Source organism: Phasianus colchicus, chromosome 2, assembly GCF_987193195.1.
Source record: "Phasianus colchicus chromosome 2, bPhaCol1.hap1.1, whole genome shotgun sequence".
Classification (NCBI taxonomy): Eukaryota; Metazoa; Chordata; class Aves; order Galliformes; family Phasianidae; genus Phasianus; species Phasianus colchicus.
Window position 1 is genome coordinate 76,085,531 of NC_143437.1, and position 27,301 is coordinate 76,112,831.

At 39.2% G+C, this 27,301-nt stretch overlaps 2 protein-coding genes across 4 annotated transcripts in view; one reads left to right on the forward strand and one right to left on the reverse strand.

Annotated features, from left to right (window-relative positions):
* Nucleotides 1–18,478, reverse strand: part of ORC3 (origin recognition complex subunit 3) — a 37,958-nt gene extending 19,480 nt beyond the window's left edge. For 2 of the 3 annotated variants that reach the window (XM_031610894.2, XM_031610893.2), the window contains exons 1-11: nucleotides 18,363–18,478; nucleotides 16,042–16,096; nucleotides 13,323–13,420; nucleotides 9,702–9,846; nucleotides 8,290–8,394; nucleotides 7,473–7,627; nucleotides 6,016–6,149; nucleotides 4,114–4,273; nucleotides 3,203–3,316; nucleotides 1,364–1,497; nucleotides 833–896 (exon numbers count right to left, since the gene is read on the reverse strand). In XM_031610894.2, the coding sequence (XP_031466754.2) occupies nucleotides 833–896; nucleotides 1,364–1,497; nucleotides 3,203–3,316; nucleotides 4,114–4,273; nucleotides 6,016–6,149; nucleotides 7,473–7,627; nucleotides 8,290–8,394; nucleotides 9,702–9,846; nucleotides 13,323–13,420; nucleotides 16,042–16,096; nucleotides 18,363–18,386 (1,188 nt within the window). In that variant the 5' untranslated portion in view covers nucleotides 18,387–18,478. Of the gene's footprint in view, nucleotides 1–832; nucleotides 897–1,363; nucleotides 1,498–3,202; nucleotides 3,317–4,113; nucleotides 4,274–6,015; nucleotides 6,150–7,472; nucleotides 7,628–8,289; nucleotides 8,395–9,701; nucleotides 9,847–13,322; nucleotides 13,421–16,041; nucleotides 16,097–16,689; nucleotides 16,761–18,362 lie in introns of those variants that run through there. The other variant, XM_090136029.1, reaches the window with a different exon arrangement.
* Nucleotides 18,479–18,482: 4 nt separating this feature from the next.
* The window catches only part of RARS2 (arginyl-tRNA synthetase 2, mitochondrial), a 31,934-nt gene continuing 23,115 nt past the window's right edge, over nucleotides 18,483–27,301 (forward strand). The window contains exons 1-6 of the mRNA XM_031610895.2: nucleotides 18,483–18,612; nucleotides 18,728–18,801; nucleotides 19,368–19,473; nucleotides 21,994–22,077; nucleotides 25,326–25,423; nucleotides 26,649–26,704. Coding sequence (XP_031466755.2) covers nucleotides 18,574–18,612; nucleotides 18,728–18,801; nucleotides 19,368–19,473; nucleotides 21,994–22,077; nucleotides 25,326–25,423; nucleotides 26,649–26,704 — 457 coding nt within the window. The 5' untranslated portion in view covers nucleotides 18,483–18,573. The remainder of the gene's footprint in view (nucleotides 18,613–18,727; nucleotides 18,802–19,367; nucleotides 19,474–21,993; nucleotides 22,078–25,325; nucleotides 25,424–26,648; nucleotides 26,705–27,301) is intronic.

Genomic DNA, 27,301 nt, shown 5'->3' on the forward strand with positions numbered 1-27,301 from the left:
AGTGGGAGGGCTGGATGATCTTGCAGGTCACTTCCAACCTTGTGATTCTATGATTCTATGAGCATTCTTCAAATTTGAGAAGTCCTTACAGACCAGGAAGACCTGCAGGGATACATGAATAGCTTTGTCTCTGGCCATACCATTTGCCTGACAGGTTGCTACACTTCAGGAAGTTGAGAGAAATGCTTTATCCTGAACGATGCATGCACTGGGAGAGATTCAGCTGATGATAATTACAAACAGATCTTTCTTTTAGAGGATGATGAACTCTTAAAATGCTCACAATAGCAGCTTGACCTCAATCACCTGACAAACTTTTAGATAAACAACATAAATTAAGATTTACATCCTGCACAACATGTAGTGTGGATGTGTGCCTTAGGACTTGGTCTGCCCTACTGGGTGCAATCAGAGACTGCTCAGAGGGTACAGAGGATTAAAAGCTTAAGAAATAACCTTCAAGATTAGTTACTCATTCTTTAAACACTTCACTGACTTTCCAAGAAATTCAGTCTGAGTAAGCATTGTAAGACAAAATCATAAATAAGCCTTTTAAGCTTCCTTCTAGGCAGTTTTATTTCTACATATAGCTAAAAGCTGATGCAAGAAAACCTGTGTAGCTTTGTATAAAAGTACCTGGCAAGCCCAGAGGTTTGGAACTTTGACCCCTGGATCCTAATTCTCCACCACTGGACGTGAAGCAGAGTATGTACTGTATGAAAGATGTTACAGGAATCATACATCTTAGTTGTGTAATTTATTATCCTCCACATAAGTTAATATATTGTTGGAAAATTATCTGTGCTACCCAAAGACAGTTTTAAGATTTTACCTTTAAGGAACTGTCTGCTGTCAGCAGTGCAATCTGTTTCTCTGAGACTTGACTTTCCACATACCTGATGGCAATGAAAAACAGGAACACAAAAATTACAATGTAGATTGAGCTTAAAAAGCTGTAAGATTAAAAAATTAAAAGCATTTATGCTGCCCTAAGGATTTACTTGAAAAGATTCAAAAAGGGACAGTCAGATCCAGCCAGTTGAAAGGCCACAAGAAAACCCTAGAGATTATGTTCCATGTCAGCTTAACAAGTCGAAGAGTGATTTATGGTTGCTTGTATTAATAGCTTGTTTCGGTATTAAGGACAAGAGGGAAAAACAGAGTACAAACCACAGAAGCTGTACTCTCTATACCAGAAAACTAAGGCTTCCAGAAATTACTGAGCACCATTCTCCTTTTGATAGATTTCTTTCTTTACACAAATGCACCAATAGCCCACGGTTTTCACACTTTACAGATTCCTTTCATTGTTCTCAAAGCTGACTGAACATAAGACTGTTCAAAAATTTATTTCACCTCTTACCTTCTAAAAGAGGGCAGTCTTCGAACGTTTTCACACTGATTATGTGATAAAGAATTTACTCTCCTCTTTGCTTCTTCCAGCTGGCAACACAGTATACTAAGAGGATTGGAATGGAAGTGCTCCACAATACAGAGCTGAAAAAGAAAGCAAGAACCAGCAATGATAAAAAAAATTCATCCTTCCTGCTATGTCTACTTTTCAAAGCATTCTTATCACTACGGTGTATACAGTACACAATGGCAGTAATGGCATTCCTTTAAAAAAAATTCATTACCGTTTGTAAACATTCCACAAGTCACGTCACTGCACTACACCGATTACAGAGCTTTAAATGCAGTCATGTAACTACCTTTTTTGCTCTATCTGCTATTCAAATTCAGTATCTCATCGTTTCCCCTCCTAGATCACCGTAACTACAGTTTGTCAAACACTTTCTATTCATTTATGCAAATTACTGCATTCTTTAGCTTACATATTCAGCTCCAATGTTCATAAATGTGTATATATTAAGACATGTAAATCAATTAGAGTATACAAGTAAACTTAGCACGTCCTCATTTCAATTTCTGTTTCATGCACACAAAAATACACCGCTAAGTTCTTACTATGCACAAATACAAATTCTCTGACACTGATCTTAGCTGTCTTAAATATTCCTTCTACCAGGGCCTTACAAAATCACAGCACGTGTTGATCGCATGTAGTCTTAAAAACAGACAGAAAACCTCACTAAAAATATTTAGGGCAATAACCATCAAAGGGAAGAGACACTTCCTGTCAGATATGTTAGTGTTACTCCTAGACATAACTGGGACCATGGTGATCCCTTGTGAACATCACTTAGGAAATCTGATCTGAAATTGCTTCCTTGATATTTTCTTGAGTACTTCAATGCACAAGGACACAGCCATACCCTGAGGACTAGGGTTTGTATTTCCACATCAGGCCAATGGGGAATCCTTAAATCCTGGCAACTCTTTCATCAAATAAGAGAAGCTGAATCTTAAAAATCAAAGAACCCTAGACACTCTAAATGCATATGATTTGAAAATATCAAGTTTTACTGGCACCAAGCAAAAAGAAACAAAATCCAGAGTTCTCAGAGAAGCCCACAAGGAATAAAAGCTACATTGAGACTCAGACGTGGAAATACCTCTATATACAAAGACAAGCCAAAAAAACCCATAGCCCGTATAATTTAAAACTATTATTATTATTTTAATAAACTTTACCAAGTCTTCCACTTTGTCTCCTGAGAGGGCAAATATAACTCCTGAATTGCTGCACAGCTGATCACAAGAATCACCTACTTTGAAGGAAGAAGCAAGTGACTCTATAGCTCCTATTTCTCTGAAAACCTAAGTGAATGCAGAAATTGCTCCAGGAGGACTTCTAGCATAGAGTGGGGAAGAGACGCTGCTGTAGCTGACTCATGACAAATCCAGCCCAAGAAGATCAAAGCAGCAACCTGACACCCAGTTGGAGGGTAGTGCCAAGGGTGTTTGAAGCTACAACTTAAACTACAACAAAAGAGAGGTGTTTCTACCCACTGTGGCAGGTCACACTAAATACATCTTTTAAATACAACTTTTTGTGGCAGAATGAGCTGTCTTATAAATGCTTGCTTACACCCAGTCCTGTAAGCTTTTGTTTGACACTCTGGCAGAGAAACACCCACCTGTTCACAGAACCAAGCTGTTTTCAAAGGGCATTTTTTTTCATCCACATCAATGACAGCAAGAATAGGAACCAGAAATATCTTTCAGTGTCTAGTAATCATGAATGAATCACACTTCATTTTCACTACCCATAATGCGAGTTCCTGTTACCATCGCCTACCTGAAATCCTTTGATAAAATTCTGGACAGAAAAATCATGGTAGAGGAATATGTTGATGAGAACCTGCAGAACTTTCTCACTCAGTTTAAGTGGAAACTGGGTTGTTAGAAGTACCTAAAGGGGACAAAAAGACATAAAAATTCTTTCCTGAATTCAACCCAGCAAAATTTATATTCACAATTCAATACAACTCTCAGCAAGCATTAGCATTTGACTAAATGAGATGCTGAATACGCTGCCAACTTCTAAAAACATATCTGCAAGGACAAACACACATGTAAAGACTGTCTTTCTGTTCATTATTTCACCATATTTTTCTAAGTTCCTTTTACTAATTAATGTGCAATGTTTCAGTTAGTTTTAGCTTAACATTATTTTTGTATTATTTTTTAAATTACAAACAACGGAAAGCAGATTGCTGTAACAACTGGGGATACTACTATTTTCAGCACATAAAACAGCAACTTTAGAAATCCTGACCAAAAGAGTACACGCAAGATCACATAAGTAGAGTGCTTATTTGAACTGACCACTTGGACAACTCTATTAACTTTTTACAGACTGTGGAATTCAAGCTGAACTGAGTTTTTCTGTTTTTAGGGCTATCCTTATCTAAACAAAGTGAAACTCGGATCAAAGCACTACTGTTCCCTAAAGAGGTGGGAAGGTCAAAGTAATAGCCCAAGCAAGTATGCACAGATGCCAGTTTAAATCAAAAATGAAAGCAGGTGTGTCTCAACTTAGGGAGGAAGCTCTTAGTACAAATAAGCTACTCTGCAGTTATGGATAGAAATATCCAAAATTCACATCTCTCAGGAACAGATTCCATTTCAAAAGCTTTAGACAAAGTTGTATGCATATGTTCACTGTGCTTGAATACGTACATTCTTCCTATTCAGAAAGGGAATTACCTTGTCAATTATAGTAGATAGGTGGTCCTTACAGGAAAGGGACTGGAAAAGCTCTATGCACAGCAGAGAGGAAACAGAGTGAGGAAGTAAGCTGTGGATAATCATTGGAGATGTAGCGATTCCAAAAATCAGTACAAGAGGAAATTCACCAATATGCTGACTATGGGAAGGAGGGGAGAAAAAACAACAACTTAACAGTCACATTACAGAAACTCATGAAATAAACACATTATGTTCCTACCACAGCACTGACCTCATATGACTTAGCTGCAATAAAGAAAAAAAACAGAAGTTTTGATGTGCAGTACAAGGAGAAAAAACACAAAAGGAAGCTACTTAAAGCCCTAAAACAAAAAACAAAATTAAATTATATTTTAGGATTCAAATTTCAGGAAGCAGCATAAAAAGCATCTTTTCCATTTCAGTATTGTACCGACCCATTCAGAGAACTAAATGTTAGCACTTAATTTTTTTTGCAGAGAAATAAAGAAAAATGAGAAGAGACTTTGAGCAGCCAACAGTCTCAAGAACATCTACAGATTTTACAGTATTTAATAACTGAACAATACAGTTGAAATCCCTCTGAAGTTCTATGTTCCCATTGCACTTGAAAAAGAATTTCAGCCTCTCCAGATTCAATCTTCCTCTTCAGATGGTTTTTTTTGGTATACCCTGTTAGCCCAGTCCCTGTTAGGACTGAGAGCTGCATTCACTGGGAACAGCATACAACTATTCATACCAAATACAATATTTGCAGTATTATTTTATCATTATATTCCTTTTTTTAATTGGAGTTTCAAGGGAACACAAATGCTGCTATCTTAAATCACTTCCAGGTTAAATTTGACAATTTATTCATTTTTTTATTGTCTTTTACTATAGCCACTTATTGACCTTAGTGTTTCAGCTGACACCCCCACAACCACCTCCTTGCTATAAACTTAAATACAAAAACAAAACTTTACATATTACTGCCCACTATTTGCAACCTAAAAGAATTTCAACAGCGAGAGAAATTTAATATTGTGATTAACAAATCAGAAGACTCTCTTATTTACCCACTTCACCTTAATTATTAAACTGACATGTTTAAGACAAATGCTGAGAATAAATCTGAGTTCTACAATTCACCCAAAGATCTTTTTAAAAGTATTGTGTAACTCTTTCCAGCTTTCATTTTATTCCTCTTCTCTTCTGCTTTAATCAAGCCAACTCCTAGTCATAAAAACAGCTGTGAAATTTTTTGAAACATGGTCTGTTTTAAAAGTCTATGTGCAACTAGTAGGCTGTGACAGACAAACTTCACTTCATCTGCACCCCACATGCTCATAATGAGGTATTTATCCTTGCCACAAAAAGCAAAATAGAGCACAGCACTTAAGAAACAATTAAACCTCATTTCCCACTGCCTTTCAGCCAATTATTTCGAGATAATTGTGATTTCTGATTTTACTTCTTGAAACGTTCCCCAGAGAACCCATCTGCCAGATTTGAAGTAGAAAACAATTTTATTGTGGGTCTCACAGCAAGTGAACTTGCATAGCCTTGTTTAGAGGTGACATCAGACGTGCATGCTGTAACTGCATTAACTCTACAACTGTGGCTCTGATCCTGCTGTAACTGCACTTTCAGCCAGGGTGCTCTTTTTGGAGAACTGTGGGGCTAATTATTGCAATGCAGGAGATGATTTTAAGGAAAACAGCACTAAGAAAGGGCAAAAGCACAGATGCACCTGAAGTAGTCTGTCACTGACAGCTCAATCAGCACTTCAAATAAGCAGCATCAAAATCTGCTCCAACTGCTACCAGCGGGGGCTGGTGATATTCCCTCATTTTTACACTTCTGATCAGCTGCAAATAGAAAACGAGTAACGGAGTGGAAGAGCAAAACTCATGACATTACCTGCTGATAACCACAAAGTCCTGAAGTACTTTCGTGGTGAAACTTTCCATGTCTTTGAAGATAACAACAACTGGAGGAGACTGCCAGTGTCTGGAAGATGTTCTTTTTTTGCCTGGAGTCTCAGAATCTGTTCTCTTTAAAGTCATTGGTTGCACATTAATAAACAGAAGGCAAACAAATAAAAAAGACTGAATCCCACATCTACAGTAATGTAATGTTCCAAAGTGACACAACCGACTTTTTTGATACAACTGTATTTATTAGAAGCATCAATAACTCCAATTTTCCTTCCTTCTGTTATGCAGAGCAGGAAAGGCAAAGAATATACAAACTAAGGAGAAACAATGGAACTGGGGCTGTTTAGTCTGGGGAAAAGGAGGCTGAGGGGAGATCTCTTTGCTCTCTCCAAATACATGAAAGGTGCTTACTCTGAGAGGGGAGTTGGTCTCTTCTCACTGGTGACAGGATGTGGGGAAATGGCCTTAAGTTGCGTCAGGGTAAGTTTAGGTTGGATATCAGGAAAAACTTCTTTATAGAAAGTGTTGTTAAGCCCTGGATTAGGCTCCCCAGGGAGATGGTTGAGTCACCATCCCTGGATGTGTTTAAAAACCATTTGGATGTGGTGCTCAGGAACATGATTTAGCAGAGAGTTGTTAGTTAGGGTAGTATGGTTAGGTTGTGGTTGGACTTGATGATCTGTAAGGTCTTTTCCAACCTGAACTATTCTATGATTCTATGATTCTATATGCCATTAAAGACAAAGACAATTCTGGGGCACAGAATCAGTAATGCTCTGCTGAGACGGTGGAACATTTTAGCTGGGGACATGGAAGCTGCCCATTCTCTATATATTTATACAGCAAAAAAAGAGTGTTCAGTCATGAAACTTTTACTTAACACGCTGCTCATAAAAATCACTTCTAGCTTTCATTCAAGACAGAAAAAAAAAAGCTTGAATAAAACATAAATAGCTTTATTAAATTCAAGGATAAAAAACATTTAGAAAGTTGTTTGTCATTGCTTTTCACTGTAGTATGGGTTGCAGATGACACAGTGCCACACCGGGCAGTGTGGTGTCTTTCCCCTAGAGGGCTATTCTCTCTTGAAGTTTTATTTTAATAAACATCCCAGCACTTCTGGGAGTAAAGCACCTAGCATGAAGTTGATATTGCATTTTAAGCTTCTGGCTCCCAAGTAAACATATTATAAAATAGCAGTATACCTATTTTTTTCCAGAATTCTGACATTCACGCCTCATCAGCAATGAACTCTGCATCTGTTACACATATTACAGACTTATATCGAATCTCCTCAATCTCAGCTGTTTCTTAGCATTAGATGAAAAGTTTACCTTCTGCATTTTTTCACTACTGCATATAATTTTGAGGTATTCAGTTTCCTTCTTTTAACGAATATAAAGGTCAGACATTTTTGTAAATGACACAAAAAAATCCTACCTTTGTTGCACTCTCATACCAGTTGATAAGAGAAGTCATCGAACAACGTACTCTAGTACGAGAAACCTGTTCATAGTCCTCCTCTTCTGATGAGCCCACATCTATACAGCAGTTCATCAGCTGTCCCAACAGCTTCTGCATCAGATTTTTTATGCCTTCACATTTTTTTAGAAATACGATAAAGACATTTGGTTAGTGGCCTACATCCTTAGCACTTCCTCAACTCATGCTCTAAGAAACTCCCCAATGTTTTATTTTTGACTTTTCTACCTAAACAGCAATAATTCACACTAAGATGTGGCCCCTTTCTTAAACTTCACACCTGCTGTCAGAATGACCTAAAAAAAATAAGCTAGAAGGCCACCAATAGATGTGGGGATACTGCCATGTGTTATTTAAATCTTTTCATTTAAATAATATTTTATATTCAAATAAGGAGCGGGACAGATTTGTTTCTACCCATTTCTTTGCTGCAATAATGTGAGTGTAAGCATTTAAAAGTGGAATGCATCTATACATCAACTGCTCAAACCAGAGGAAAGCCAACCTACAGTATTACCATGCACTACGCTAAGCAGCATGCTCTCAACATTCATGCTACAACTAAACAGCATTTCAATCTTCACTGTCTGAAACAGAACTAGACATCTTAAAGCACAGTAGGAATTCCTGCTGTATTATCATGGGATTGAACAAATCTTTTGAAGGTGTTCAAAATCTCTCCATCTCAATATTCTTACATCTGGGACTAAAACTAGAATTACTAATTAATTGACAGATTATTCAGATGAAGAAGCAAAGCTGTTGCAGTATTTACCTGGGCAATCTTTGGCTTCCAGCAACGCTATGTAAGGAGTGACATTATTCCGAAGGACTTCTGAGAGACTTCTAAAGGTGAAGTCGTGATCTGTAACATTCACACCTAAAAGAAAGATGATTTAAGTGCATATTTCCTGTGACTTGTGACCATGGTGACTGAATGATAAACTGCACTGCAGATCAAAAATAACCAGGAGATAACACAAATATTCAAGAAAGGAATGAAAAGCATCACTTCATCTGTGAGGACAGATGAAAAAACAGCACAAGACTGAACAAACATATTAATACCAGTCAGCTGAAAGGAACAGAGAGCTGTAAAGATGCCTAATGGAGAATTTTTCCTTACTTTTAATGAAAGATTTCTCAAAGCTGCAAACCTGCAGGGAATAGGATTGGTTTTCTAATTTCCCTGCCACTCATAACCTCAAAGACATCCACAGGCAACTAATCCCACAGATAAAAAGATGAAATTCACTTTCTCTAGGAGAGCAGCAATGCAGACCCCCGAGACCTGAATCCACACGGGATTTATGCAAGTAGGGAAATTGCTGTGAGTTTTTATGAACTACTGTCTGAATTAATTATGACCTACTCAACATTTACTGCCTTTGTTAACATCTTTAGACAAAAAAAAAGGATAGGGGAAGGGGACGGGGAAGGGGAGTCTCCAGAGGGCAAATCATAGCTTCTTTTCCACAGAAATATTCAGAGAAGGAACTTCTCACTTCCTCCTAGTTCCAAAAGCAGACTAAGCTTCCATTCTTTGTTAGTGTTGATATGATACATCTGTGGCACAGGTTTATGAACCAACAAAAACATTATCAGGTTGCCCTGAACCAGGTTTAGGTTTACAGTTACAACCATTTGAAAGGGGAAAAAAAAACAATGACTTCAGAACCTCACTAACTTCAGTCATAAGGCCTTCGGCTATTTTTCTCACCCTCTGCTCCTTTTCCAAGATAAAGATGCTGCTTTCCTACATGTAGAGATGCTCTGCAACAGTCAATTCATTAACATATATCAGAAATACAGAAGCTGCATAATTCCGTGCTACAGGGATTAGTCATAGAAACCACCAAGGAAATTAGTGCCAGATATGGGATAGAATCAAAGCATCTCTATTGCATCATGAAAAAAACCCAAATCACGACTGGTTGCCTAAGATGAACCTCCAAGGAAGAAGCAGATTTATTGCACTAAGGTACTAAGCATACAGACAAAAATGGAAGCAGGTCAACTCTTGCTTCCTTCTCCCAGCGCAATCTCTTCTGTTAACATTCCTGAAGCTGACCTGGCCTGCACTGATTGCTGTAAATAAGTGAAATGATTCTCTTTGATCTCTGTATCAATGTCAAGGCTCTGTAAGAGTGCAGATGGACATAACAGAATGCATCTTTAAGAAGTTACCTAAGACAAGAGCCGCAGTAGGGATTTCTCTGGACTTCGTCCGCCACGTCCATTCTGTTGTCTTCTCTTGGAATGCAGAATGAGACCGCCTCAAAAAACTCACTAGGTTATCAAATAACTGTTCATTCAATTCTTCCTCTATTTGCTGTAAGGAGACAAAAAGAATTTAATCTATACAAATGTGGAAACACCAGAATATCCTTATTTTCCTACCCTTTTCCTGTATCAGTTTGCTCCTGAAAACTCCAGTGTTACATCTGGAGTAGCACTAGTGGTTTTTTCTTAGGAACAAGAAGTGACACACACAGCTGTGAACTTGATTTCAAACGAAGTCACAAAGGTTGGCTCAAGCTGAGGAAGCTACTAAGACAGGCAAAACCACATCTCCAGGATGCTGCACACCATGCCTGCACAAAACCCTGAGTTCCATTTCAACTACAGACAAGAGTTCCTGGTGCACTCCTTGTAAAGGGCTGATAAACTGGTAAGAGAGTACACAAAAGCCTTTTCATCCTCTACTTATTCAAAAATATTCTGACCTTTTTGATATTGACTGTCTGCCTCAGCTCATACCAGATAAATTATATGGTAACTGAGGGGAAATTGCAGCATGACATTTTAAAAAGATGAGTTCGTGCCATCAGCTTTATAACAGCGTCACACTAATTCCTATGTTACCATAGATCCCACAACAATCCTCAGAGCATCATCTTTCATATCCAACACACCATGAGCTTCTGATTGTTACTGCCCAGGTTTTCACTGAGCCAATCTAACAAGATTCTGAGTCCTCACGTTGCATGGTTACAGTTTCTATTATTTCTCCTACTGCACACTGTGAAGATGGAATTCAGACTGCCATAGTACTACATATTTACATAGCTTTCTTAAATCCATAGGGTTTTGTTTTGCTTTTTGTCAAAATAACTTTGTTATTTGCACTATTCTGGTAATTTCCACTAAGTATATTAGTCTGCTCTGCATCTCAGGCAACCAGCTCATTTACTTGCATGACACTGCTTACTCTGGAAAATTCGAAAACAAGATGAAAAATTGAACTGGAAGTTCAATCACTATTACAATACTAACCAGAGACTGAAAACCTTTATTTGCACCTTACAGCTCTAAAATAACCATGTTACAGCCCTGCACTTGGGATTTGTGTTTCTAATGTGGATCCTTGAAGTACGCCTGAAATTTGTCACCTTTGAAGAAGTGAATGTTTCTGAAAGCCCTTGATGTATAACAACATTTGCAAGACACTGTTAAAAGCAGTGGTTAAAATCAAGACAGCCTGCAACACTGGAACAGAAGAGGTCAAAAATACACATTCCATAAATCTAAAAGGGAGTACAGTGCTTTTACCAGCTTTTTGTGATGTGAGAAGCCTAAAAGGATGTCAGCACCAAATGCCACCACTGCAGCCCAGTTTATGATAGACACAAAGGCTGAGGGCTGCTCAACAAAGTACTTGGAGGTATTCCCAGGTATCCTCTGCAGTATTCAATACCTCCATTAGAAACCAGAGAACTGGAAAAACACCAGCACAAGCACAGAGCCTCCCAACAAATCATTCAGGTAGCAGTACCCTGGCAAAAACTTTGGTCAATTTCCTGCTAGGCTTCCATAGCACACTAGAATCCCCAGAATATAAGTCCACACCAGCTATCCAAAATTCTACCATGGATAAGGTTTACTACACCAGAGTTACTGAAGAAATAAAATCTCGACTGGGTAAAACTCTTAGCTACCTCGTCTGACTTCACAAGTGATGCTACATAGAGCAGCAGCTCACAGAATGGCCAGGGTTGGAAAGGACCTCAAGGATCACGAAACTCCAAACCCCTGCCACATGCAGGGCCACCAACCTCCACATTCAATACTAGACCAGGCTGCCCAGGGCCCCAACCAATCTGGCCTTGAACACCTCCAGGGATGGGGCATCCACAACCTCTCTGGGCAGCCTGTTCCAGCACCTCACCACCCTCATAGTAAAGAGAGAGAAATTTAACTCACACTGAACATCTTCCAAACTGAATTATCACAATTATCCATATAGAAACAATTATCACCTCCAAGTTTTTCAAGAGTGGGATAAAAGGATAGTAATTCAGAACTCAGTGGGAAACATTACAGAGACCTCAGAAGCTTGATGAATAACATTTTATGTATAGCAGCAAAAATAACTGCAGGCAATCTGCCTTTTGGTTAATCAAACTAATCAAACTAAGGCAAAGCCCACATCAATTTGTCAGCTTAGGATGAAGTGTCTTCTACCAGGAAGAGAAAGAAAAGAAAGAGACACTCTTTCATAGATAACAATGGTAGGAGATTTGGGACTTGAAATAATTATGATTTTTCAGATGGCTCTGTGCTTCTACATATTTAAGGGAAGCTTTTTACCATGATGGCCATTCTGAGGCATATCTTTACAGAGCACTAGGAAAAAATCCTCACTGACCTGAAAACCCTGCAGCCACCTTTGCTACCTAGAAGCACTGTTTCAAAACCCTTGACAACACTGTGTCAAACAAAGAAGACTTAAGAAAAGGTCTTCCAGAAGGGGCTACAGCATGTTTTTTCCCCTGTAATTCCACTGTGCAACTGACAAGGCAGTTTCTTTCTGCTAGTGCTGGTGGCTAACCTGTCAAGCTGAAGCAGATGGCAGGTAGATGCCAAATACACCTCCAGAAGCCTCTGTGTATGCTCTGTAATAAGCACTGTGACATTGTGCACTGCTCTGCACACTGTGGTTAGTTACAGTTTGAAAAGGGTGCTGACTAGTCAAAGCAAGGTGGATTGTGGAACAGCAGACAGAGAACTAGAGGAATTTATGAGTTTAGCCTAAGGGTCTAAATTGTAAGCTTCATCCAGCTGGCTACTACTGTATATCCCAAAACAAACTTTGGGAAAAAAAACCCTCAACGTTCAGTGCCCAATAGTAGGCAGAGGAATATGGAATTCTTGCCCAGAATCCTTGACATCAAATAGAGGAGGAAATCCCTGCTGTACGGAAGCAATTATTAATACTCTAATACAAGCCAGCTGGCTATTCAAACACAACAGCATGCCATCTAACACACAATTAGGAGGCCACAGTTCAGTATGAAATTAACTCCCATCCCCACCAGACAAACCCACTGACATAGTCCATAGTAATTTAATAGACTAAGTGTACAGCTGTGTTGTTCAATATATGACACCCATACAGTTATATTCACATAAATCCATTGTGAATCTTGAGCTGCTGGGCTCTGTAACACTCAGGACACAAGGAGCTTAAAATCCTTAGGGGGCTGACAAGCACACAACTGAATTGGCGGTAGGAAAAAAAAAAAAACAAAATTACGCCAGGAATTAATAAGTTCAATTAGTAAAAACAGAAACTTAGAAGAAGCAGCTTGAAGCCTCAAAAGCATGTAGTGCTGATCAGAAGTAATGTGTAATTGATGTATTTTCTATATTTATTATATCCTGTGTCTATATTTCTGGCTCTTTTATTGTTTTAATAAATTGTTTATTCAAGCATGAAAAAAATATAAAAATAAAAAAACAAAAAAAGAAGTAAGCAGAACTGTCATTAATGCAAAATGCTGATTTCATATCAGGTGCAAGACTCACCTCTGTTTCTGATTTGACCTGTTTCTGTAATGACTGGCAAGTAGCAAACCGTAGCTCACTGTCCTCCAAATCACTGTTTCCTTCTCTGAAATAGTCAGCTAGAAAGTAAACACAAGCGCAGATGAGATTATCAAGGCAAAACATTCTTTGCTGAGAAGAAAACAAAGGACTCAACTGAAGCAAGAATATCTTTTTATATATAAATACATACAAATATATAAACATGTAAGGGAGCTTAGCTGGTTATCTTAGCTAGTTAACTAACTGCTGGTATCTTGCTGAATGAGGGAAGAAATAGGCAGAATGTACTGCCCAACTATAGAGGCAAAAGTAGAAGAGGCTTCCACCTCAAGTCCCAGATACCTAAAGGCTGAAGTAAAGCAAAAAGCTGTTATTGTTATTTTACAAAATAAATAAATAAATAAAGTCTTTCCCTTCTTTCAGAAAATTTTGTGGGTCAGCTTCCCCCTTTAAATATTCTACCTTCCATCACTACTGCAGTCAGATATGAAGCACAAACGCTTGCAAAAATACGTCAAAGATCCTTTCTGCTCTCCCACGATAACTCAGTTAATACCAATTTCCAAAATACAGCAGAATACTGGGAAAGAACTGTTAGGTTACACGAAATATAGATTATTATCATTATTTTTAATCCATAACCTTAACTAACATAACTATGCCAACATAACCTTTAAGCTCAAACCAGACCTCATCTCCAAATTGCCTCTCATTTCTGTACATGCTGCTTATAGAAAGGAGAAACAAAATGTCCAAGATTGATCTAGAAGACCTTCAAGCCTTCAGAAATCAGATCCTTTTTTGGTAAGTGTCTTGGCACATTTCTGAAATGCATCTGGTTCCCCAGGTGCTCCTCTGCTTCACAAATCTGAGTACAGAAACTCTCCACCAGCTGCCAGCAAGAAAGGCAGAGCCAAAAATATAATCTGAGATTGAATAGAAACTAGTAAAACTGAGTGACATCCCTCTTGGCAATTTTTTTTTCTACCACCTTCACATAGTCTACATTTCCCTTAAAAATGAAAGAAATAAAGTAAAATAGGGCCCATCCCACTCTCAGCATCTATTTACAAGCTTGGTGCAGCCTTTAAGGCTTCTCTAGCACTACTTGGAAGAACACAAAGACTGAAGGTGAAGTAAGCAGTCTATTATCTTTAATATTGTCTTATAGTGAAAGGTAAGTTTCTTTCTAAAGATGTTTAAATAAAATTTTACAAGGTCCATTTCCCATCATTCAGCAGAGCATCAGCTGTGGTCTGATCTCTAAAGAACCATGTGATGAGCATATCCAATCTTCAAAATAATTAAAAGCCCAATGATGAATGAGATTGATGCCTAATCCTCCATTTTCCTAGGCTCCCCTAAACTAACAGCTGATTTACATCCCTAAGAAAAATGACTTCAATACACAACACACTTTGATAGCAGAAGCCTTATTCTTTTGAAGAGAATCTAGCCACCGTGTTTTTGTTATTATGCCAAAGCTTAATATTCTTTCTGTACTACCAAAACTCAAATTATAGGTGCAAACATGTAAAAAAGGCCAAACACGTGCAAGGTCAAAGATTATTATCAACCACAATTGAAACTTCACATTTTACAAGCTTCGGTTTCCAAATTCATCACATGCACAGCTAAGCTATGTGTTCTCATCAACAGCTGTTAGTGGCACAGCAGCTCACTTCTGCTTCTCTCTTAGGTCAAATTCATTTTTTGGTGACAAAGTATGTGCTAACTGGAACATGTTTAGGAGGATTTACCCAAGTATTACAAATCTTGCAAAAACAGAAACCTCATATTCCATAAATCATAAAATTCCAATGTGGTTTTGAGTGCATAGGTCTGGGTTGTTAGTGTATTCACCTCGCAATGACTTGGAATGAGAGACTGGATTATATTCCTCTACCTCTCATTTCATGAGGCACAGGTGTGCCAACCCTTGTAGAAAAAAAATAACTTGGGATTAATTTTGAAGCAGGTGTTGTTTTAAGTCCCTCTGGTAATAAACGAACCTGTGGTGATTTCCAGAAGTCTGCCCATACTATTTTCCCTTCCTTTTTTTTTAATACACAAATTGTCACACTCCTTGACAGCTCTGGTGCTGCCAGGAAAGATCAAAAAGCTTTGAATCCAGGAATAAGAACAGCAATTTCCCTGAGCCACTCTTCAACAACTTATTTACGGTTCCAATAAGACTCAATCCCATTCAGTCTTTCACAAGTGACAAGAGACTTTATATAAACACATTTTGGGTTGGAGAAAAATACAAGAAAGTACATGGGATGTCCACATGTGGCTTTTGCTTAAGGTTATTGAGGAAAAGAAATAAACTACTGACAATAGTATAAGAACTACAAATGGAATGAATTTCTGAATCCCATAGCTTTAAGCGGCCCATTTGTAGTCTTCAGTCATTTCTCAGTCAGGAAATAATTTGAGGTAGCATAGAAATGAGTTCCCTTGTTAAAAAAAAAAAAAAAAAGAGCAAAGATAAAGCTAGCTATACAATCTTGGTGGCTCAAGATGAAAAACAAATTACATTAATCAACTACTTGCTTGGGTATGTCTGAAGAAGTGAATTTTCACCAATATTGACATCAAGGAGCAATTCACATAGCCATGAAAGAATTCAACCAGGACAGAAGCTTCCAGGATTAACCCCCTCAAAGCACAACAACATATACCAAAGCGTACTAACCTGTTGTTCGAGACACCTTTCTCCTCTTGGGACTTGGTTTAAAAACAAAGCAGCCCTGGAGAATAGCAAGAAAAATAAAAACTTCAAAATCAGCATCAATCTGACTCCTGAGGCCACTTTGCTCCCTGCTAACCTTAGTGCTTCACTAAACCAACAAGTAGAAATGAACTGCCAGCATCCTATGGATACCAATTTGTTTATTGTACTTTATTTTCCTGTTTCAAGATGGAAAAGCAGTGGATGCAGTATCCCAGTCTCTCTGTGAGGAACCTGTTCACCTTTCAATTACGTTCTTCAACTCATCCAACAGGTAGAGCAGCAAGAAAGGAATCCTCGAACTTCTCATGCACCTTCATTCAATAAGCTTAAAAATAAGATGAAATGATTCTACAGGGACATATCAATGGAGTTTTCCCATTAAAGGTTCAGTTAGAAATAAAATAAAGCAAGAGGCTGGGATGAATGGAGGTGATCCAGAATAATGCAGTCACTTACAGAAGCCAATGATACCTCTCATCTACAGAGGCCAAGTTCATCCCAATTCAGAAAAGATCACAGAATCATAAAATCACAGAATGGCTTGGGTTAGAAGGGATCTTAAAGTCCACCCAGTTCCAACCCCCTGCCATGAGCAGAGTCATCACCCACCAGCTCAGGCTGCCCAGGGCTCCATCCAACCTGGTCTTGAATGCCTCCAGGGATGGGGCACCACAGTTTCTCTGGACAGCTTGTGCCGGTATCTCACTACCCTCTGAGTAAAGACTTTCTTAGAATTATAGAATCCTTAGAGTTGGACAAGACCTTTAAAGGTCATCTAGTCCAACTCCCTTGCAATGAGCAGGGACATCACAATTAGATCAGGTTGCCAAGGTTCTGGTCCAGCCTCGCCTTGAAAGTCTCTAGGGATGGGGCATCCACCACATCTCTGGGTAACCTGTTCCAGTGCCTCACCACCCTCACTGTAAGACTTTTTCCTTACATCCAACCAAAATCCACTCAACTATTTCTTCCTAATATCTAACCTAAATCTCCCCTCTTTTAGTTTAAAACCATTCCCCCTTGCCTTGTCACTATCAGTGTAAAAAGTTGGTGTCTACCGATTATCGTGAAATCATTGAATGGTTTGGAGTGGAAGAGACCTTTAAGATTATCCAGTTCTGACTCCACTGCTACAGGCAGAGACACCTCCCATTATAAGCTCCCAAGTACTAGAAGACCATAGTGAGGTCTCCCCTCACTATTCCCCAACTCTGTGAGGTTACTGTGCTAGAGCAAGAGTGAAAAAAAACCACAGATGTTCAAGGTCTACAAACAGACTGATCCAATTGTTTATTTCCCAACAGAGACACTTGCATAAACAAAGACCACTGAACTCAACCAGAGATAGTTCAGCCAATGGTAAAAGAGTGATCAAGTAAAAGTAAAGCTTGAATGACGTTCAATATTGCTCACAGATGCTAGTCTGTTGGGTGACACTGGACATGTTATTTCTGTTCTGATCCAAATATGAACTCTAACACCAATACCTATACTGGCCTCTGAAAAACAGTCCTAGGAATCATAGAACTGCTTGAGTTGGAAGGGGTTCTTAAAGGCCATTTAGTCCAACTGCCCTGCAAGGAACATGGACATCCACAGCCAGATCAGGTTGCTCTGAATCTGGCTTGGCCTTGAATGTCTCCAAGGATGGGGCATTCATCACATCTCCAGGCAACCTGCTCCAGTGCCTCAACACTCTGATTGTAAAAACTTCTATATCCAATCTAAATCCTCCCTCTTTTAGTTTGAAACCACCTCCCCTTGTTCAATCACCACAGACCCCGCTGAAGAGCCTGTCCCCTTCTTTCTCATAGCCTCCCCTCAGATGCTGGAAGGCTGCTCTCTGAATGCTTTACAAGTGTTGTATTTCCAAACATCACTCAGCGTAGCAGAGCCCAGTATGTAAGATGGCCAAGTGCTACGTGGAAGATGTAGGACACAATGGACATAGGACCCTTCACTACTCATATACATAAAAGCAACAGCTGGTTTGAAAGGGAAATCCTCTTGCTCCGGGTTAAATACGAGCTTGGTCTGGAAGCAGCTCCCTTCGCTCCCGACAGCAGTAACTGCACGGTACTGAAGGCTCCCGTCGCACATCGCAGCTCAGCGGGAAACACGGGAAAAAGGCGCTATGCGATCACCGCCCCACCACAGGAAGTACCAGACTCGAGGCTGCAGCGCTGCAGCCCGGCTCCCCTCAGCCGCCCTCCGCCCGTACGTAGCCCTCCGCCGTCGGAGCGCGGCCGGCGGGAAAACAACGTCATTCCTCCCGCCCTCACCTTGGAGAGGGAGCGCGTGCTCATCTCGCCAGCCCCGCGCTAACGGACGGACGGCACCAGCAGGAGGGGCGGCAGCGCCCGGCGCTGACCCTCGGCGCATGCGCAGTAGGGGAGCGGCCAAGCCACCGCCTCTCGCGGAAAGGCGGGCGGCCCTCGGCGGGCGGAGCGGTGGGTCAAGGGGCGGTGCTGACCTCCCGCCTGTGGCGGCGCCATGGCGGCCTGCGCCTTTCGCAGGAGCATCGCCCGCCAGGTAGGCTGCCGCCGTAGCTGGGCGGTGGGGAGACTGCGCGCAGCGCTTCGTGGCTGCAGGGAGCGGGGTTTTTCTGGCGTCACAAAAGCTTTTTGTGCTTTTATTTTAAATGCAGCTCTCTGAAGTTTTGGATTTGCCACCGGAGAACTTAATAAAGTCCATCTCTGCGGTTCCTGTCTCCAGAAAACGGTAGTGTGTGCGATTAGCCCTGCCGTGCTGATCTCTGTTGTGCTTGTCGGTGCGAGGCTTTAACGGGTCTTACGGGAGAAAAAGAAACGCAGAAAGCCCTGAGCTAACGTACCAGCCCAACTATACGATGCCCAAATCCAATTAAACCACTATTGTTTTTTGTTTTTCAAGCAAGTTGCAATGTTTGCTTTAACATAGGCGATGCTTGAATGGCAAATGTTTCATATGAATGACCTCGGGGTGAAGTTATTGTGGGTTTTTTGCTTCATGACACGCTTGAGAGGTGTAATGGTAATAGCAGGTAAATGGCAACTACTCATGAGCATCGCCTTTGTTATTCTGAACTGGTAATCTTGGTGTATGTATTTGAGCACTGTATTAGTTAGAACGAAGGTCATACTGAGCCCTCAGATGTATTTTTCTGACCATGGTGTGTTCTCACATCTCTGTGACTGGGTTATGCTTGCCAACTGGACTTGCCGTACTCCGTGTCAGCTTGGATTTGTCAAATCTCCTCATCGTTTCAATATATTTCTTCCCCAATTTTCGTATGTTCTTTTCTTCAGGCATAATGCTGATTTCCAGCTTTCCATTGCTTCCATAGAAGAAGGCAGTTCTAGTGATTATGTGGCACAAGATCTTCAGCTTCGAGCTCAGAAGCTAGCTGAGAAGGTATGCTACCTTTAACAGGCCAGACTTCCAATCCCTTGTTGCTTGAGATTGAGGTTTGCTCAGAAGGGAAGTGTCTGTGTGGCCATTCCAGGCCATGGGAGATGTCAGTAGCTGAGACATTGAGAGTAACTACAGTATAAAAAAGAAGCAGCAGGTACACAAAACAAGATATCCAGAAGTGATTCAAGCCTTGAAGAAACAAAAGAGACAGGGAAGAAGATAAAAGTCTTTGAGGAGTTGGTGTGCATCATGTTGGAAGTGGGATCAGAAAGGTGATTCTAGGGTTTGAACAAGATCCTTCACAATCTACAAAGATGTGGCTGATGCCAGTGAACAGGAACGTGAACTAAGCAGTAGCAAAGTTAGTTGCAAAGTGGCACTAGCAAGAAAATAAAAGAGCAAAAGAGATTTAGAAAGAACAAGTTTTAGAAGCAGTCAGTAGGGTTGCTGTTTGATCAGGAGTTAACAAGGATGAATCAAACAATTGCAATATTATTGAGATGCTGAACTGTTTCTTTGTTTCGTTCTTCACTGCTGAGATGTTAAAGAGCTCCATACCTTAGAACCATTTTTGTAATAGGTGAATATTCTGACTTAGAGCAAGAGTTGGTGTTGCCCAGACAGATGTACCACCGAAAGTTTTGAACCAGCATTAAGATGATCTGGAATCACAGAGTAATCCTAGTTTGAAAGGGTTTCAGGAAGAGTTACCTGTAAGTTGCTGGCAGTTTTTGGATGAAGTTGCTCAGAAGTTTTGAAATCCACTCAGGTTTTATAAGCATCCAGGGATTTGACAGCCTCTGCGGGCATTCTGTCCAAGTGACTAGCATCATGGCAACAACTCTTTTGCAAGTGTCTTGTTTGTCACTTTAAAAACAGCCTGGTTCCCAATGATTAGAGAGTTGTAGATGTGTCTTCTTCCCTTATTGTTTGTGGCTCAATAAATAAATCTTGGCCACAAAGTTTTGTGTTTAGAGGGAGAAATGGTTGTAACTGCAAAAAGGAACAGACCATCAATATAAGCCTCCAAATTGTGCACACTGTGCTGGTTAACTGAAAGACATCAATGATATTTTTTTCCTAGAATGTTTTTTGTTGTGTAGTGGATAAAGGCAATGCATTTATTATCATTTCTTTAGACTGATCACATCATCACTCCACAAAGAAGATGAACAGTGTAGAAATAAACCAAATAGAACTGTTATGTGCAAAACTAGCATTGGAATAGAGAAATGTACGCAGTGATGAGTTTTTGTTGTGATAAGTAGTTGATAGTGCCTCAAGGTTCAATAGTATGGCCTTAGTGTCTTAAGGGGAAATAGGTCACAGCATTTGAAATGTGGATATTTAGGTTAGAACGGGTGAGACTAAAACAGTTCTTGTTGACTAAAGTAGCCTAAATAATGCAATGTGATGCTAAATGGAGCATAATATGCTCTGATATGCTGAGAATTGCCTGTCAGAATTTAGGCAAAATATTTATTGGCTTTTGATTTTTATCTGTGGATTTTTGCTTCATCTCTGAACTGTTAGTTCTTTGCTGAGGGGAAACTTTTTTCATTATCATTATTATTATTTGAGTGCCTCTACATAGCATAAAGGCACTATGACCCAAGTCTCAGACATGAGGAGGTCTGGTTACTGTAGAACTATATCATACTTGGAGGAAAGGTTCTTAAAGCTATGGAGAGGTCAAGTGAGCACTCAAAACTAAAGAGAGATGAAAAACACTGGAATACTAAATGACAGCTTATATAGAAAACGTTTAGCAGAGCAAACAGTATGGAGCAAGTGCAGTGGGAATTTTTGTCTGCCTCTTAATGTTGGTAAAAAGGACCTTCAGTAAAATGTAAAGGTGGGAAATTCTGAGTCAATCCAAGAAATATTTATTCATGTAGCTCATAAATAAACAGTAGAATTTGTTATTGTTGGAGCTTGTAAAGGTTAAAGAACTTAGATCCTAACTGTGATTGCATCTCCTGTTTAAGTCATGTTCTAAACACAAAAGCTATAAAAGAAGTATAATTTCTTCCTTGTGCTGATGTGCTTCAGTCAGAATTAATAACTTGCCTGTCTTTCTCATAGGCATTAACCAATTTGTGTGTGATTGGTTATTTTATTGTTAGTTATTGTAGGAAATTTCTTGGCTCCCAGATGTAGCTAGTTTAGTAAGGAAGAGACCCAAACTCAACCTGTAAAGAAGCAAAATTTGTTTAAAGAGGAGGTTGCTCACAGTCAAAATAAAACACAAACTGGGCACAAGCAAGGACTGAAAATAAATGTGTGATGTTTCACACTGAGTTTTGCATTGAATAGTCAAAGCTAGTAAGCATGGATTAGAAATAATCAAATCATTCTTTATCAGGGGGATTGATTCAATCAACCACTTATAGTTGCTTTCAATCAGATAAATAAAGTTAGCTTAATCTAGTGTGGATATTAAATTTTGAATGGATTGAATTTAAATTTCCCTGTTTACCTGTTTTCATGGGGAGTGACTGTTTTATCTTGTTCTTACAGCTAAAATGTGATGCTGTAGTGAGTGAAATCAGCACTGGTCCAGGAACAGTGAACTTCACAATAAACAGGGAATTGCTAGCTAAGGTGAGTACAATATTTCATGCATGTTAAGGTAAAAATAAGTTCCTGAATATAAAATACTCAGTTTTAGATATTTTCTATGTAGAACTGCTTGTTTTTCATAGATTTTCTCCAGGGATCCCTGATGTTGTTCCATTATGTAGGTCTAGAATTCAGAAAGAGGGTTACAGAGGTGTATCTTTTTGAGGAAACAGTGTATCTATCCTTTGTGATAACCACATTCTTTTCTTTCTTCCCTGTTTCTGCCATGTGCTTTGAGTTTCTGAGTTCAAGATTTTGATCTTGCATATAAAGAGTCTTGCTTAAGATAGAAAGGATGATAAAAAAGATATCTGAAATAACAATATTTGACTACAGATCTACTGTTAGAACAACAACAAAAAGGAAGATGTGTTTCTCAAAGGCCAATGTCTGACTGAAACTGAAAGCTTAATTTGTTAAACCAGTAATTTAGCATGCTCAATCTATAAGAGCAGTGTTTCAGTTGCACTCAGTCTGGATTATTTGCAAGAGCTTCATAAGGACAGGTGGCACTGTTAGACTGGGACTGGCTGGCACTGTTGGACTGGGAAGTGAATGAAAGCATTGCTAAGCCAGTTGAACTAACTTGGGAAGCAAGCTCCATTGTTGTTCTTCGGGGTCTTAATCTAAGCAGTTCTTGTGGAAACAACACTGTGGTCTTAGAAAATAAGCTTTCTGAGTAGGAAATCAGATCTTACCTAATACTCATGAAGCTCCCTTCCTATCAGGACTTCCACTGAATCACTTGAGTTTGTAGCTGTCTTTTACTGAGTGATAAGTCTGTTCTTGTGAATTGCTAATGCTTAGGCATTCCTATTAATCAGTTGCTTTATTTGTTACCAAAGACATCTCTTGAGATTTTCATCAGCTGTCTGTAATCCATCACGATCAGAACATAACAGCTGACTATTTGCTGAAAGAACGGTGTTGGTGTTGAATTTTATTCCTGGGCAGGGTTTGACAAGATGCTGTGTCCGTAGGTGGATTCTTGTCAGTATAATGGTTCAAGCAAAACTACATGTCTGGCACAGTTGAGTTTTGTTGGAAAAAATGTGGAAGTAGAACACAAAGTTTTACATTATATCACTAAGGAGATATGACTAAACTGTGGCTTTCACTAATAAGGAAAACATATATACTGTAAATTTGATATTTGTGTGTGTCTAGCTCACCTTATGTGTCATAATGACCACTGCATTAAAGATTTCTCTACAAGCACAGTTCACTTATTCTACTTTGATTTCTATCGCCAAACAGTTTTAAGATGACCTCAGGGGTGGGTAAAAAAACAACAACTTTCCACTGAATGGAATGAGATTTCTACTTGAGTTCAGATTGTTAGAGGCCTGTATTATCTCCAGGAAGTTTGTACAGTATTTAGAGCTTTGTTTATTAGGTTTTGGAGTGTACTGGCTTCTCTGTGACTAACTTAAGTATATGGGGTGCATGCAGGTACTTAACTGGCTGCATGAATGCATTGCTGATAGTATAGTTAACGCTGGATTCGTCTTTCCACAAACTGCTTCCAAGCTGTTGAAGAACTATTTTAAGGAATTTTAGGCAGTGTCCATACTTTCAAAGTAGGTATGCTTTTGTACAGATGCTTTCTAGTATATTTACAGGCTTGCAAGTAGGGAAAGGGGTGAAGGGGTGTTTTGACACAGGAGGACTAAATAGGTGGCTTGTTTTGGCACTCGAGGAATAGAAAAGTGGGATGGCTTTTGGTGCCTAGAAAAATCTAGCAGTTTTAGTAGAATGTGAGTGTATTAATTTTTTTATTATTTAATCCTTGTGGACTTAAGTGATTTGTAGTTCTGAGGAGGTTTGAATTCCTGCAAGTCTCCTGTTTTTTCTCTTTCCCTGTTCTGTGTGCATATTCTCCTCCAACACAAAAAGAGAAGATTATTAGGCAGATGTTATTTCTAAAAAATAATAACGAAATACAGTGAGCATTGATGGTAAAGTAATTAGAAAAAAATAGGTGGGTGTATTAATCTGCTTTATGTACTAGAACAAAAAAATGGAAGCAGCTTAAATTTATATTAGTGAATTTAGAAGTAGCTATGTCTCTTCTAGTTTTGCCTCTCATAAATTCCTGGCTGATATCTTTGTATCCTATTGTTATTAAGAATGATCAGACAATTAGGTACCCACTCAGGCTGTTGTTTCAGTCTACCAGCAGTGAGCTGACGAAGAGGGTTTTGCAGTAACTGTCTTGTCTCTTAGATGGGCTTTAGTGGAAATCATGAAGGCAGGGACTCTTGGACTTCTGTCTCAGATTTCCTAAAGAGTAATAAAGGTGTGTGCTGTTCAGGTAACCTGCATAAGCAGGTGTTCATGCTGTTACAGCATGAACAGATTTTTTTGCAGGCCTTCAGTCACAAGTAGTTTGTGAGAGATCTGATGCATCCCAGTGGGTTCGTTGGGCCTATGTGATCAGGCCATGCTGTGCTCAGTGGGTATTCTCTGCATTCACACGTTGGCAAAAACTTTAGGACAAGACTTTTCTAGAAATTTCACACAAATGGCCAAATTCCTTGAAGTGTGCCTTGGTAGGATTTATTCATGTGAGGAGGGCACTTTGAGGGCTCTCGAAGGTTTGCTGTATGGCTTCTGTTATTTATTCAAGAACGAAAAAACAAACAAAAACCCAGCCCTTCTGAGAACGTTTGAGTACATAAAGATATACATTCTCTTGTTAAGTCTACTGCTCAGAAGTTTTACACAGTACATTTTATTTAAAATGTGTTATGTGAATTAGGTATGGCAGGGATCCTGGTCAGAGAAATTCAGACTCCTATTTATGTGGGAACTCCTTTGTTTATATTAGCACCCTGTTCTACCCACCTCTTTAACTGACTTGACTTTTCTGCCTACCAGTTACTTCTGCGTGATTCTCTTGCCCTTTCATGTTGTCTGACTAAACCAGTGATTTTAGTAAGACCTACACTTTCTGCTTTTAAGTTTTTACCCAAATCAATGCAGATTTAAACTAAAATCTCTGCTTACAATTTCTCTGATGTTCTTAACTGATCAGATTCAGCTTTACAAATTTAATGGGATTTCCATCCGCTACGATATCTTGTTTGCTTGGCAGATCAGCCATCTAATTGCTAAATTAGAAAAAAAGGCTGTGGGATCAGACTTCTGTGTGGTTGGTAAAGTTTTCCTGATTGCGTTTTCTCTTGTTGAAACTTATTTTCCTTCTTTTTGTCTTCCCTCTGCTTTAGACTGTTCTGCAGCAGGTGCTGAAAGATGGCACACAATATGGAACAAAAAGTGAACTTTTCTCTACCGTGCCTAAACAAAAGGCAGTGGTTGAGTTCGGGTAAGCACATACTGAGTCCTTTAGGAAAAAACTGCTCTGACAATTGCTATTCATTGCCGTGATGTATGATGCCTGTGAAATTAATCTATGTTTATGGTATTGTATTCAGCTGTGTTTAGTTCTCTGACACATGTGCCAAGTAGAATATGTTTTATCTAGGGGATTGAGGGCTTTTTTTTTTCTACCTAGAGTATATTTTTGGTGCTTGAAAAGGTCATTCTTCTTTCTCATTTAGCGTATGGCAGCAGTCAGTTTTTAAGTAGGTTTCTTCTATCTTGTCATCAAGAAACATCTGAATTTTCAACCAGCAACACCCACCCTTGGACTTCAGTTTCCTAACCTGTTACTTAGCTTTCCTTAATGTATTAATTCCTGCCTCACCAGAGTAGCAAGGCTTCTGTCTTGATAAATCTTCCAGATTTCTGGCCAGTGAAATTTTGTTTGTGGCCATCTGCTCATGGAAATAGATGTGTCTGACTTGGATATCCTTATGCATTAAAAAAAAAAAAATTGTGTTCACTTAGACTTGTTTTATAGGCTTCCTTAGTCAGAAAGTCAGCATTTACCTTGAATTTGGAACGTGAATGTTAGAGCTGAGCTTCCATTTTGTCTTAGAGGACAAACAGTTGTGGGCACACTATTTCTTTTTGTTGATAAGAAACTACAACCTATAAAGGGCTAGCTTAACTGTTTTGTAGTACTTTCCATGTAAATGCTTAAGACAAACTAATAATATGCCACTATTAGAAGCTTAAATTGAACTGAAATACAAGAGAGAAGCTGAACAAAACATTTATTCACATTGTAAAGCAGTGTTGGAAGTTTTTTCAGCATAAAGATATGCCATTTCCCAGTGTTGGTAGAAGTTGTGGTTTAATATACTGATTCTTGTATGCAAATTCCCCTGTTCCAGTATCAGATTTGTCTCTAATAACAATGTGAAGAGAATGACTCGTATGCCCAAAACATGTAAAATGTGGGAAGATGGGCTAAGTCCTTTGTCACTCCCACAGTTGGAATTTAGGGGGCTTTGCTGGTTTTTACTGTAACGCTGATTGCTAACATTTGATAGAGAGATGTGCTGTCTGGAACAGAAGCTAATCAGAGAATTATGAGGGAAAACTGTGGGTTTGTTACAGTTTGGCAGTACGAATGAATCGAGTTCTTTTGGCAATGTGGCAGTCTTGTACACTGAACAAACGTTATTTGTGAAAATTTGTTACAGCTCCCCTAATATTGCCAAAAAGTTTCACATAGGACACTTGCGTTCAACAATCATAGGTGAGTATGCATCTCTGTGTGTCCAAAAAGGGCTGCTTTGTCTTTGTGATTCACTTGACAGGGGATTGCTGCTACCCTTTCACTCCTCTTGTGGACTGGCTGTGTCAGGCTCTGCTTGCTAATTAAAAGCCTTTTACTCATTATGCAGTGAGGAAGGAGCGTGGTATGTTGCTGGCAGATTTATTAAGTCACACATAATATAGTTTTATGCCTTCAAACATTAAATGGAGTAGTTCAAAATCATTTCACAAAGACACCCAGTGCAGTTTCCACTGAGGTGTTATGAATGTCATTTGAATTTTAAATGTCTGATTTGCACTGGACTGCAGAGCAGTCATATAGTTATGTCTCAGTGGCTGTCTTGGAAAACATTTGCTTTTATATGTTAATTACTTGATGCTGGTATTGCTAACACAATTGCTGCCACTTGTAATGGAACAATTAATTTGTTTATTGTGCAGTACTCTAACAGCATATAGAAAAAACATCACTTTTCTCTTTTTATTTTTTCCTCACAGTGAAATCTTTAGATTAGCAGAAGACCCTACAGAATCTGTAAAGCTAATAACGTATTATTTTTAATAATGTAGCATGTAT